Raw genomic sequence first — 13,479 nt, forward strand, 5'->3', positions numbered from 1 at the left:
AAGAGCCACCAGGGAGACGGTCAAAGAGGCAGATTTCGGTTCTCAAGGAGGAACAAGGTCCTCCCAATGAGTGCTGACCCCAACTAAAAGAAACTGCCCTGAGTGGGCTCGTGTGTCCATTTCTCCCATCATCTCGGGCCCTTCATTCCCCGAGGCCTTGGCTGGCCAGTGCGATGGAGGGCAGAGCACTGGAGGCTGGAGGGGCTCATCACCCCTGCGATGGGAGGGTGAGCCATGATCTTTCTGGGTCTCGGTTTTCCCATCCACGAGAGAGCTGACAAGGAGGATCCGCCCTCTGGAGTTCCTGGTGGGCCTAATTCATCGAAATCTGTGAAGATGGGCCTCATGGAGGAGACATGGCCAGACTTCATGAGCCCAGCACTCACGAGCAAGCTGGGCAGTAAGAAGGCCTAGGCCCCATCCCTCAAGAGGGACCTATTACAATATGAAAACCCCGATTTCCTCATCTGTAAAATGGGACTGTTCCTTCTCTTCTGAGTTCCCGGGCCGAAAGCCTCCTAGAATGAATGTCGCTGCTCCTTCTGGGTGAGGGCAAGAGCCATAGCCATAGCCATAGGGTTTGGGGGGCTGAACGAACAGCGTTGAAGACAATCCAGTGCAATGGAAGCTCTCTGAAGGCCGGGGCACCAGGCCTGGCCCGGAGGAGGCGACGTCCCTCACGTGTGCCTCTCCTTTCACTGGGTCACTGGGGACCCCCTCCAGGGCTGGCAGCTGGGGAGGAAGTTAAGGACACACAAAAGCCTCGTGCCATGAGTGGTTGTGAGGAAGGCCAAGACGGATGCAGGAACTGGTCAGCCTTCTGAGCAGAGGAAGGTGCGGAAGCTCTCAGCCCTGTCCCTCGTCGAGGCACGTCTGCGGCCTGACCCCACGAACGTTGTCTTGAGTCCCTTTAAGAGCATCCTACGGGCTGACCCAAGTGAAGAAGGGAGCACTTCCGGGAAAATCCGCAGGAGGAAGTGACGGGCGCAATTTGAAGCGAGCACGCCAGCCGTCTGTACACAGAGCCCTTCACGCACTTGGGGGTGCCAGGAAAGTCTGCGCTGCTCAAATGTGGCCCTTGAAGGGGGGTTCACACGCCTTCTTACAGAGGAGAGGAACCTGAGCTCCCTGGCACCTCTCCCACAGCGGCCCCCACGCAGGGAAGGGGCTGCCCAGGGGCCTGGGACTGGCTCCCAAAGGCGGCATTTTCCAGGAATACTCTGAAGAGGTCACTTGAGTCTGGCTCACATGGCCGCTCTGAAAAGGATCCAGGAACTGCACAGGCCAGTAGGGGCGGGCAGTGGATGGGCCCCCTTCTTGTCTCCTTTTTTTCTTTAAAGTCGTCACGGGCCTGGTCACTGGCGCTCACCAGGGAAACAGCAACTCTCCCAGGCTGGGAGCTTTTCACAACCAGCCCTGGCAAGAACAGCTGCTTTGGACCCCCGGCGTCTCCCAGCTGATGGGAGTGACGGGGAACACTTGGTGGCTCCTGGGCCTCCTTGGGTCCGTGCAGCCCACAGCTGACCCTGCTATCCCCTTCGAAGTGCACTGGTCTCCCATCCCTGCCAGGGCCACGCAGCCTGTTGCCACCCGTCTAGGCCTCTCAGCTCTGGCCCCCTACTCAAGGGTCTGGGGACCCTGACCTCCTCTCCCGGCTCCCTCTCACACAAGGCCCTGCCTCTTCTGACTCAGGGTCAGGGTGCTGACGGTGCCCCATGCCTGACACTCTCTCTCCTCGTCTTCCCTGGCTCCCTTCAAGTCTCAGACAAAACCCGCCTTCTGTTGTAAGAGAAATTAATGAACTACAGAAATAGTTTTCCGGCCCTCCTTTAGGTGAGCGGGCAGCTGGGTGGTAGCAGTGAATGGGGTACTGGAGTCAGAAAGATCTGAGTTCAAATCTGATCTCAGATCCTTACTAGCTGTGTGATCTAGAGCAAGTCACTTTGCCACTGTTTGCCTCAGCTTCCTCATCTGTCAAATGGACCTCCTTCCCTTCCAGGACTGTTGAAAAGACCAAATGCTATTTGTAAAGCCCTTAGCCCAGTGACTAGCACAAACGTCAGTTACCAGTATTATTCTTGAAGCAATAGGGAGGTGGCTCAGTAGATAGAACCCTGGGCTAGGAGTTGGAAAGACCCAAGTTCAAATCCAGCCTCAGAGACATTTAGTAGCTGTGTGACCCTGGAGAAGTCCCTTCCCCTCTGTTTGCCTTGATGAGCTAAAGAAGAAATTTTTGGGCAGATTGAGGAACATGGGCAATGGGGAAAAAGCCCTAGGCAGAGAGGGAGTGAACGCCCCATCTCAAGCAGAGCCTGGATGGCACAATGTCAGGGTAAATGCTACTGAGGGGATTCTGTCTTTTTTGTCTTTCTTTGTGCTGGGCACAATGTAGATACTTCATAAATGTTTATGATGGACTAGCTCTTGCCTGGTATACAAAAGGTGCTTAATAAATGCTTATTGCATTCAAATCAGTTGAAAGACTGGCAGTAGCCTCACTCTCCCAAGTGGTTCCCTGGTGGTGTGGAGCCTATCCCAGTCCAGCCCAGCTTGTCCATGAGTTCCTTCCTCATTTACAACTTACAGCTTTGGACAGGAAAATGGCTTGGGCCCCGGAGTGAGAGAAAGGCACCCGGGTCCCCCAGCTAGGATGGGCTAGAGGCCCAATTCAAACACAGGTCTTCCTGCCTCAAGGCTGCCTCTCAGTCTGGCTGGTGAAAAAGATCTCATTTCCTCTGTTGAATCAGTGAGAGTGGATGCCCTTGGGAGGGGGGATGGAGAAGGACCCTTCCTCCACCTGGCTTCAGAGACAAATGATGACGACTCGCGGAGGAGGGAGTTTCCCAAAGGCTCCCTTGCAAAGCCACTGCCTGTCTACACCTGTGAGTCTCCCATTCACTTGGCTTTTCCTCACAAACCAAATGCCCCAGCGGCGGTCTGACACACACACTGAGCCCCCCAATGGCAATGAGCCAGGGAGCTTGTTCTAGGGCCGACATTTATTCATGAGATGCATCGTCATTGCTAAGTTATAGAAAGCCACGCACCACTCCACCCAACTACCTCCCTGCACCACTCCTCCCCATCTCCCTGCGCCACTCCTCCCTGCCATCTCCCTGCGCCACTCCTCCCCATCTCCCTGCACCACTCCACCCAACTACCTCCCTGCGCCACTCCTCCCTGCCATCTCCCTGCGCCACTCCACCCCATCTCCCTGCGCCACTCCTCCCTGCCATCTCCCTGCGCCACTCCACTTGTGCCTGTCCCTGCCGCATCTGCCTACACGTGACGCTTCTTCTTCTTCTAAGATTGTCCATCCCCTTCCCTTCCCTTCCCTTCTTTTTGGGCTTCTCCTGCCTCTTTCTGCCATCCTTCTGTCCAGTCACTGGCCCAGGAGGGGATGGGGACAGGGACCAAGGAGAGTCAGGGGGACATCGAGTCAGGGTTGGTGGTCAAAGACTAGACCCTGAACTTGGTGGGGAGGCACTTCAGTATGCTTCCATGACTTCATCCTGAATGGCAGGGTAGAATGGTAGAGAGAGTACTAGGCTTCGAGTCAGCACGACCTGGGTTCAAATCCTACTATGTGACTTTGAGCAAGTCTCCTAATCTATCTGAGCCTCAAACTTCCTCATCTGTGAAATGGTAATGATGACAGAAGCAGCTTCCTCCCAGAATGTGCCACGGATCCAATGAGATCATCTATTAAAATCCTTTTATGGATCTCAAAGCTCTGTAGGAATGGGAGTTATTAGAAGCCATTCCCAGAGGAAACGGGACCTGCTCTCACTCCTACTTATCTTGATTTATTTTGTGCTTTTATTTCTACATGTTATCTATTGTTGCCCAATAGAATGTAAGCTCTCCTAGGGCAAGGATTGTGTCGTTGCTGTCTTTGTATCCCAAAGGGCCTAGCACTGTGCACAACACATAGTAAGTTAATAAACAGTAGTTTCATAAAAGCTTGTTGATGGAGTCTGAGCCTTGGATTCAAATCCTGCCCCTGTCCCTTAATCCCCAGGTGGCCTTGGGCAAGGCTGGTCCCTTCATCTCAGGTTAACATCTATAAAATGGGACAGGCTGGCCTTGATGACTGCTTCTAACTCTAGGCCCAGTCTGGACAGTGGTATCAGCAGACTGGGTTCAAACCTTGGCCCTTCCATTTCCTAATTGTGAGGGAGAAGAGTTAATGACCTCTATGGTCCTGTCCAGAGTTCATGGCCTGACAGACACCACACAACCTGTGTGCAGGCTCCTCCAAGGCACATGTGTTTGAGAGGAGCCCCGCATGGCACCCCGCCCTCTTACTGCTGTAGCTCAAGGCCCCGCAGGTTGAGGATCCTCCAGCAAAAGAAGCACCAGTGACATGACCGAGTATGTCTCGGGCCCCTTGAGCCAGTTCAGTGATAAAGGATTCGGTGTTCTTTTATTGGGGGGAGGCCTGGGGATCCCCTCTCAGCCACCCTTGCTTTGCGTTCCAGCCAAGAGCTCCAAGTTTGGCGCCCCAGAGGGGGCAGGACACTGACCTGTTTTTCTAAGTGGAAAGTCGTCTTTGGAGTCGTACATTCCCAGCACGGGGTGATTGTAGGCTGCAGGACCCCCGCTTTGAGGGGGTGAACTCTGGTCAAGGGAGCTGTGCTGAGTTTTCCTGCAGAGGGGGAAAAAGAGGAAGGAGTACTTAGCTCACCCTGAGGATGTGGCTGGCACAAAACCAGAGAGACCTAGGGCGAGACCGGCAGGGGAGTCCCATCTCCTGAGACCTACGTTTGGATCTCAGAGTCCCCTGCTTGTCCCTTCCTTCTCAGCTGGGGGCCCAGGGAAGAGTGCCGGGGCCCAGGGTCGCCAAACTGGTGTCTGCTCCTCCCTTGTGGCTATTCCTCATGCTGGGCGTGCTCTCCCCTCCTCTCTGCTTCAAGGATCTGGCTCTCATGGCAGCACAGGGCAAGCCCTGTCCTTCGAGCCATCCCCAGAACCCCAGATGTGGGAGCCCCCCCTAAGCACCTTGTGCTGGCACAACATGGTGTCTACACCTGCCCTTTCCATGGAGACTGTCTCCTAGAGAGAATGGAAGCCCCTGGAAGCAGCCTCTGTTGGATGTGTGGCTGAGAAATTCCTGTGATGCACGAGGGAAAATTCTGCGGGCATGGAGAAGGGCTAGAGGATGCAGCTGGCAACCCCGTCCCCTCAGGCTGGCCTGGAATGAATTCTGAGGCCTGTTCTCATTCCTGGGAGCAACAGCATGTGGAAAGCCCAGAGACTCATGCATGCATGCGTCTGTCTATCGTTAATCCCACCTCCGCTTCCCCGGCTCATTTAAAAGCAGGTGCAATCAATGGGGCCTCAAGCACGTCCTTGCTGTGGGACCCTGGGCAAGTCACTTTACCCTGGCTGCCTAGCCTTCCTGCTCCCCCCAAAACCGGTACTGAGGCCTGATTCTAAGATGAAAAGTTGGGGTTTAAAACAACAGAGAGGGCTAAGGGAGAAAAGGGCTAAGGCCAAGAGTGCCCCAGCTCTGTGACCCTGGGCAAGTCTCCCTCAGCCTCAGTTTCCTTATCTGTAAAATGAGGGGCTGGACCCAGCCAATGGGGGCCCTTCCTCTTGAGGTCTGTCACCCCGATCCTCCTGGTGTGACCCTTTTTGGAGATCCTCCTCTACAATGAGGGGCTGGACAAGATGATGCCCAAGAGCCATCCAGACCCACAGAGACTCGTGCCTGGGGGGCAGAGGCCACACATGCCATTTGGAGATTTTGCCAACTATTGCTTCTGCTGGCATTTTAAATGTATTTTGATGAACCTCATCTGCTTAATGGCCTGAAACAAATGTCCCAATTTGCTAGTATGAGCACACAGGATGACATCTCATAACATGCAGATGCCTACACCTGCGGGCACCAGCAATGAAAACAGGTGCAACCTGCCAGTTGTAGATGCCTAGGGAGATGCAGGGGCTCCCACACCCCAGCCACTGGCTGCCAAGGGAAAAGTCTGGCCAGGGGTCTCAGTACAAGAAGGGGCCTCAAAGGGAGCCTCAGGGGCAGGTGGCTGCCTTCTTCTCTCGGACCCTGAGCAGCCGTTTCCAGAAGAGGGCACTGAGGCCGCAGAGGGAGGCCTTCATCACTCTCACTCGACATCAAGGAAAGGAGTGGTAGAAGCTGGGTGCACCTGTCTGAGAGGGTTAAAAGACCCCCTTGTTCTCCAGTGGGACCCCAGCCCATGGGGGCTTGGTGCTGCAGTTCTCCTCCCTCCCTTGGCCTGTGTGGTATGGGTTTGTCTATCTGTCTCTGTCTGTCTGTCTCTTTCTGTCTGTCTGTCTCTGTCTCTCTGTCTGTTTCTGTCTCTCTGTCTCTGTCTGTCTCTGTCTCTCTGTGTGTCTCTGTCTCTCTATCTGTTTCTCTGTGTCTGTCTGTCTCTCCTCCTTTTGATGGTCCCTAAGAACAGAGTGGCCAGGAGGGGGCCCCCTGTGTCCTTGGCTCCCTGCAGCCTCCTCTGGGAGGACAGAGTCAGACTACTTGCTCTGGATGGTCCTGGAGGAGGCAGAATTGGGGACTCAAACCCAGCTCCCGACACTTCCTAGAGGGTGAGCCTGGCCGACAGTCCCTGCCGTGCTGGGCGCGGGCTCTGCCCTGAAGGAGGTGTCTGAGGAGACAGGCCAGATGTGTATCCTCTGCACCGTCCAGCTCTTGCTGTGGCCCTCCCATTCTCTTCCTTCAAAGCTGCCTGACCCAAGTCTCTTCCCTCTGAAGTTACCCTGGGCCTGGCTTTTAAGGACAGACACAGGCCCACCTCTGGGCTGACCATCTAGCCCCACAAGGTTGTGGGCAGGCAGGGAAGCCCCTAGACCACAGCCCTGGAGTCAGAAAGAGCTGAATTCAAATCCCACCTCAGATCCTTTTTTACATTATGACCCTGGGCAGTCACTTGGCCTCTCTCAGTTTCTTCATCTGTAAAATGGGCATCCCTCACCCCCTTCCCAAGCATGCAGTCCTTGTGGCAATGACCAAATGCCCCAGAGCTTCCAAAAGCCTTCTGCCTTTGCCCAACTCCCAGCAGCCTTTGTCTGCTCATGGGAGAGCCTGGTGCCAGGTGGAGGATAGGAGGGGGGAAAGAGCCTGGTGCCCCGCATGATAAGGTGATTAAATCTACCTTGCCCATTCTCAAATCTAATCACCAAAAGTGTAAACAACAACTCCACTTAATTCACAAGTTGGGAGGTCCGTGACCCATGTGTGCTAGAGTGAGTGACAAATCAGAATTTACTGACTGCCTCCTGGGCAGTCCTAAGAAAAGCGTCTGTTGTGATCGGACACGTAAAATAGGAGGAAGGCACAGGAAGTGACACAATAGAAGCCCCTTTAAAAGGGAGTGACAACTTCTTGTAGCTCTTCTTGTTCGTGGCTTGGACCTGGAGTAGTACTGGACCTGGAACCCTAAGACCTTGGTGAGACTGTTCTTAAACCTTTCCCTTAGAACTACACGTGGTGAGTGAAAACACTAAATCTTCCTGGACTTCTCTAAAGGAATTTCCCTTTCAAAAGAGAGTCTGTGACTGAAGCTTCTGCTTCATTCATCTATGGCCCTCCAGCCCTCCAGCCTTGGGCTCAAGGCTGAGCCTCCTCCAATTGAGGATTAATTAGATCTGCCTGGGTTGAACAAGGAGGCTGGGACAAATTACTTAGTGTGTTAGATTACTTATCCTATACTCTCTTTCATTTTCTTATTTTCTTTTCCTCTTCTCATTTGTAAATAAACTTCCATAAAAGTCATTTTGTCTTGAGGTTATTTTTTAATTGGGGATTAAAAATTATTCAATTCCCTGGTGACCAAACCTTTTAATATTCACCCAACCAAAACCCCTTTTCACCCCCTTACACCTGGCCCAGGGGCAGGGGGGACTATACCTGGCTCAGGGGCCCCACAGGGAGGTTCGAGTGGCATCTGGCCCAAGGGCCCAGCAGCAATGAAGGACTTTTTGGCCATCCCACCTGATTTCCCCTCAGGACAAGGATTTGGGTGCTGCCTTGACCCTCAGAAGAGGGAGCACCCGGCACCCCCAAGAAGGATGAATGAGGACAGCTGGGGGGACCTCATCCCCCTGAGAGATCGACCCATCAATCAGTCCCCCTTTATTGGGCACCTCTTGAGGGCCTGTTCTGGGCACGTCAACCCAGCCCCTGGCCATCGCCTCCAGAAAGCCCTCGCTGGTTTTCTTGTGCGCAAAGCCCCTAGGATGCGGGCTCGGGGGCCCCTGAAGGGCAGGAGGAGTCAGGTGGCCACTTCCAGACAAGATGGCAGCCGGTCACACTTACCCGTACCAGTAGCGGGGGTCACTGGAGATGCAGTGGTTGAGGTTGCGATGCGCCAGAGCCTTCTTCTTGTTCAGGACAAACTCCTGCAGCTTCATCTTGACCTCAGTGCTCGCCACGGCGCCTGGGAAAGGGCTGGGGGTCAGTGGGGTGGCCGCAGGCTGTCTGTGCCCAGGAAGCACATCACGCGCCTGCTGGGCTCTCAGACAGATGCGTGCTCTTCAGAGGAATGGAGTGGAGGGTCAGCGGGCGGCTGAGGGAGAAGCTGGGGGAGGGCTGGGGAGGTGCAAGGCCAGGAGCTCAGCGCCGTCACCATGCAAGGTCTGGCTATTTGGGAAGGGGGATGCAGGGGGGAGAGAGAGAAGGACAGGATGGACAGACAGACGGAAGGGGCCGCATTCCTGTGGCAGTTTTCAGGTGTTTCCAGAAGGGCCCCAAGCGCTCTGGGGACTGACCTGTCCACATTTCCTGGCCTCTGGGGACATTTTACTGGACAGCTCAGCAGCTGGACAGGGCTTCTCCAGGCTCCTGTCCCAGACCCCCAGGCTGTCCAGGTGAGCTGAGAGCCTGACAGCGTCCCCCGGACCTCGGTCACCCCTCCCGTCACGTGCGGGCACTCACTCTCTTTGCCCTTCTCCTTGTTCTTCAGCTGCTGCAGCTTCTGCTCGCGGTGCTGCTTCTCAAGCTCCTGCTCCTGGCGGTGCTGCTCGAGCTTCCGCTGATGCTCCAGGAGCTCCTGCTGGTGCTTCATGGCCAGCATCTCCTGCTGCTGCTGCGGGTGCGAGACATGGCGTCAGCGAGGCCACTGCACCCACGGCCAGCAAGGCAGGGGGAAGCCCCTCATCCTGTCCCCCAGAGGCTCCCCCAGGTGCCCCCATCCCAGTCGCAGAGGCTCCCCCGAGTTCAAATCCTGCCTCAGACCTCACCAGCTGTGCCGCTAGGCCTCGGCATGTACGACTGTAAAATGGGGACAACAAACATGAAGGAAGGGGGCCTAGCAGTACCAGATATCAAACTATACTATAAAGCAGCAGTCATCAAAACGATCTGGTACTGGCCAAGAGACAGAAGGGAGGATCAGTGGAATAGACTTGGGGTAAGTGACGTCAGCAAGATAGTCTATGACAAACCCAAAGAGCCCAACTTTTGGGACAAAAATCCACTATTTGACAAAAACTGCTGGGAAAATTGGAAAACAATATGGGAGAGATTAGGTTTAGATCAACATCTCACACCCTACACCAAGATAAATTCAGAATGGGCAAAAGACTTGAATAGAAAGAAGGAAACTATAGGTAAATTAGGTGAACACAAAATAGTATACTTGTCAAATCTCTGGGAAAGGAAAGATTTTAAAACCAAGCAAGAGTTAGAAAAAATTACAAAATGTAAAATAAATAATTTTGATTATATTAAATTAAAAAGGTTTTGTACAAACAAAAACAATGTAACCAAAATCAGAAGGGAAACAACAAACTGGGAAAAAATATTTATAACAAAAAATTCTGACAGGGATTACTCAAATATACAAGGTGCTAAATCAGTTGTATAAAAAAATCAAGCCATTCCCCAATTGATAAAGGGGCAAGAGACACGAATAGGCAATTTTCAGATAAAGAAATCAAAAGTATCAATAAGCACATGAGAAAGCATTCTAAATCTCTAATAATTAGAGAAATGCAAATCAAAGCAACTCTGAGGTATCACCTCACACCTAGCAGATTGGCTAAAATGATAGCAGGGGAGAGTAATGAATGCTGGAGGGGATGTGGTGAAATTGGGACATTAATGCATTGCTGGTGGAGTTGCGAACTGATCCAACCATTCTGGATGGCAATTTGGAACTATGCTCAAAGAGCACTAAAAGACTGCCTGCCCTTTGACCCAGCCATACCACTGCTAGGTTTATACCCCAAAGAAATCATAGATAAACAGACTTGTACAAAAGTATTTATAGCCACGCTTTTTGTGGTGGCAAAAAACTGGAAAACGAGGGGATGCCCTTCAATTAGGGAATGGATGAACAAATGGTGGTATATGCTGGTGATGGAATACTATTGTGCTCAAAGGAATAACGAACTGGAGGGATTCCATGTGAACTGGAAAGACCTCCAGGAACTGATGCAGAGTGAAAGGAGCAGAACCAGGAGAACGTTGTACACAGAGACCAATACACTGTGGTAAAATAGAATGTAATGAACTTCTGTACTAGCAGGAATGCAATGACCCAGGACAATTCTGAGGGACTTATGGAAAAGAACAATGCCCACATTCAGAGGAAGAACTACAGGAGTGGAAACACAGAAGAAAAACAACTACCTGAACACTTGGGTTGAGGGGGACATGATTGTGGATGTAGACTCAAAATTGCCACCCCAATGCAACTATCAATAATATGAAATAAGTCCTGATTGATCACACATGTTAAAACCAGTGGAAATGCGCATTGGATATGGGGAGGGGTGAAGGGGAGAGTAAAAACAAGAATCATGTAACCATGGAAAATTTTTCTAAAAAAATAAATTATTAAAAATAAAATGAAATAAAATCATGAAGGAAATAAATCCAGACATCATCAAAAAATAAAATAAAATAAAATAAAATAAAATAAAATAAAATGAAATAGGGACAATGAAAGGCCTCGGCCCCCCTATGTAGCAGAGAAGAAAGCTGCCCAGTGCTCAGCGGGCAAAGCCTCCCGCCTCTGGCTGCCAGCGATGAGGCCGTCTCCATGGCAGACTCAGCCCTCGCGGCTCAGCCACTATGGGGGTTCACGAGGTGGCGTCTGTTGGAGCACAAAGTCAAGCAGCGACAAAACTGGTCCAGGTGAGGCGTCCACTGCAGTGTGGTGCTTAGAGATCCTCATGATGACTGAGCGCCACTGCAGGAGGCCCCCTGCTTCACCTGACGCCTGACCCAGGGCACGGGGGCTGAGCTGCCCATCGCTGCCTGGCACTGCCCATCATTGTCTGGTGCTGCCTGTCACTCCTCGAGGATCTAGACAGTCTTGGGGGGCCACCAAAGGACAGTTCTGGCTGTGCTGGGGAATGGTCTCAGGGGCTCCCCACAGCAAACACTCAGGGGGAGGAGGCGATGATGGACAGAAGGGGTGCTCGGGGGGTGGGGGGGCTGGCCAGAAGACGTGGGGCCCCTGGGAGAGTCGAAGGTGAAAGTGGGATGCTGAGCCTGGACAAGAAAAGGCCCGGGGGCCACAGGAGCCATCTTGGGATCTCGGGGCCTTCCTTGGGGGGGTCATCAGGCCTCCTCTCAAGGTCCCTGGGTAGAGCCGTCAGCCAGATGACCACTTGTTGGAGATGGAGAATTCCTGGGGCGTCTTCAAGGACTTCCTCAGCACTGAGTGCCGGGCACCGGAGTAGAAAGGCAGAGAGGGCACAGCCCTGCCCTCGGGGAGCTTCCGGCCAAGCCTCCATCAGTCGGTGCCCACCCTGAGCCGCCAGGTCCGTGGGGGGAGGAGGCTTTGCCTCGGGAGGCGGTCCTGGAGCCAAAGATGACGTTGGGCCCCTTCCAGACCAGGCACAATGCCCGCATCGGCTTCCTGGCAGGGCTTGTCCGGGCCACGAAGATGGCGTGGGCACGTGCTGGTAGCTGAGCCTGTGGATGCCCAAGGCACGGTGGAATGCCAACAGGCAGCCCCAGCCCAGGTCCAGGGCCCTGCTTGTGCTCTGTTGCCACGATGGCCACCTTAGGCAGATAGCCTGGCCCTCTGGCCACTGGACCCTTGGAAAGGCGGGGGGAGGGGGTGGCGGTCAATGCCCCAGTGCCGTCGCCGCGACAGAATCCAGGGGGGTGGATGGGCCAGATCTTCAGTGATCATGAAAGGGTTGGGGGACTGGGGACAGAAGGACAGACAGAGAAAGATGACAGCACAAGAGCCCCCTGAGAAGGCCTCGGTGGCTCCTGGTCCAGGCCTGCAGGGGAGGGGGAGGTAGGAGGGGGAGAGTTGTGTGGGAGCCAGGAGGGATGGAGGTGGGAGAAGCCTCCCTCTCCAGGCAGACGCTGCTTCCCAATTCCTCAGAACAGGGGGAGGGATCTGTCTGAGGATCGATGCCTCGGTTTCCCTCGGTGACTCTCTGTCCAAACCTCCTGAAGGGCCAGGCATGTGGCGCTGAATCTGGGGATGAGGGTTGGCTTCGTCCCTTCCTGCCTGGGCCCAGCTGGGCCTCAGTTTCCCTTTCTGTCCGATGGTCTGTGGGGCCCATCAGCTCTAGGCCTGGCTCCCAGGGCCAGCAAAGTGCCTGGGCACGGAGCCTGCTCTGAGTCCTTGGGCCAGCGGCACGGCCCGATTGCCTATACAGATCCTGGGACCCGGCAAGAGTGAACCGAGAGCCCTGAGCCGGGCACCGGAGGTGGGCGGCGGGTGGGCAGGACCTCAGAGATGCCCGCTCAGGCATGTGGGGCCGCAGCAGCAGGGGGGGTAGGCTGGCACCCCGTCCTACCTTCACTGCCTTCTCCACAGCTCTTACAGCAAGACGGGCACTGCCACGGGGCATTAACCCTGGGCACAGGCCCCACGGGCTGTGGCGGCTCTCTGAAAGGTCCTCGAGTGAATGTGGCTGCTGAGAAGCCGCCTGGCCCAGCCCCAGCGCAGGAGCCACGTCGGGCAGCCCCACCTCAGACAAAGAAACTGAGTCACGGCCAGCACGTCTGCAGGGGAGCCTGGTGGGACCCCGCTCCACCTTCCAGCAGGACGAGCCCCCTGAAAACTGGCAGGGACCATACCAGCAGGGTGACACCCTTTCCCCTAATCTGGAGGGCTGCCTGGCCTAGCCTCCAGACCCCTGGCCCAGGGTATCCCTCAGGGCCAGACCAGTGGCCTGTCCAGAGGCTCTCTGAGGGAGCTTCCCGCCTCCCCCATTCCTCTGGATGTGCTCCAGAAGCTGGGCCTCCTGCTGCCCCGCCCCCATGCTCTCCTGGATGCGCAGCCCCGCCCCCTCCGCCCTGCCCCGCGCTCACCTTGCTGTGCAGCCCCGCCCCTTTGCCCCGCCCCCTGCTCACTTTGATACGTAGCCCCGCCCCTCTCCCTGCTCACTTTGATACGCAGCCCCGCCCCCTCCTCCCCGCCCCGCCCCCTGCTCACCTTGATGTGCTCATGCAGCTGAGCCTCATGCTGCCGGGAGAGCTGCTCGTGCTGCCTCTGGAACTCTGCAATCAGG

General features: G+C 54.7%; 1 protein-coding gene across 1 annotated transcript in view; it reads right to left on the bottom strand.

The window, feature by feature from the left end:
* The window catches only part of HDAC4 (histone deacetylase 4), a 92,707-nt gene that overhangs the window by 48,471 nt on the left and 30,757 nt on the right, over positions 1-13,479 (bottom strand). Inside the window, exons 6-9 of the mRNA XM_044675696.1 lie at positions 13,404-13,475; positions 8,927-9,077; positions 8,309-8,429; positions 4,527-4,648 (exon numbers count right to left, since the gene is read on the bottom strand). Coding sequence (XP_044531631.1) covers positions 4,527-4,648; positions 8,309-8,429; positions 8,927-9,077; positions 13,404-13,475 — 466 coding nt within the window. The remainder of the gene's footprint in view (positions 1-4,526; positions 4,649-8,308; positions 8,430-8,926; positions 9,078-13,403; positions 13,476-13,479) is intronic.

This window comes from Gracilinanus agilis, chromosome 4, assembly GCF_016433145.1.
Source record: "Gracilinanus agilis isolate LMUSP501 chromosome 4, AgileGrace, whole genome shotgun sequence".
Lineage (NCBI taxonomy): Eukaryota > Metazoa > Chordata > Mammalia > Didelphimorphia > Didelphidae > Gracilinanus > Gracilinanus agilis.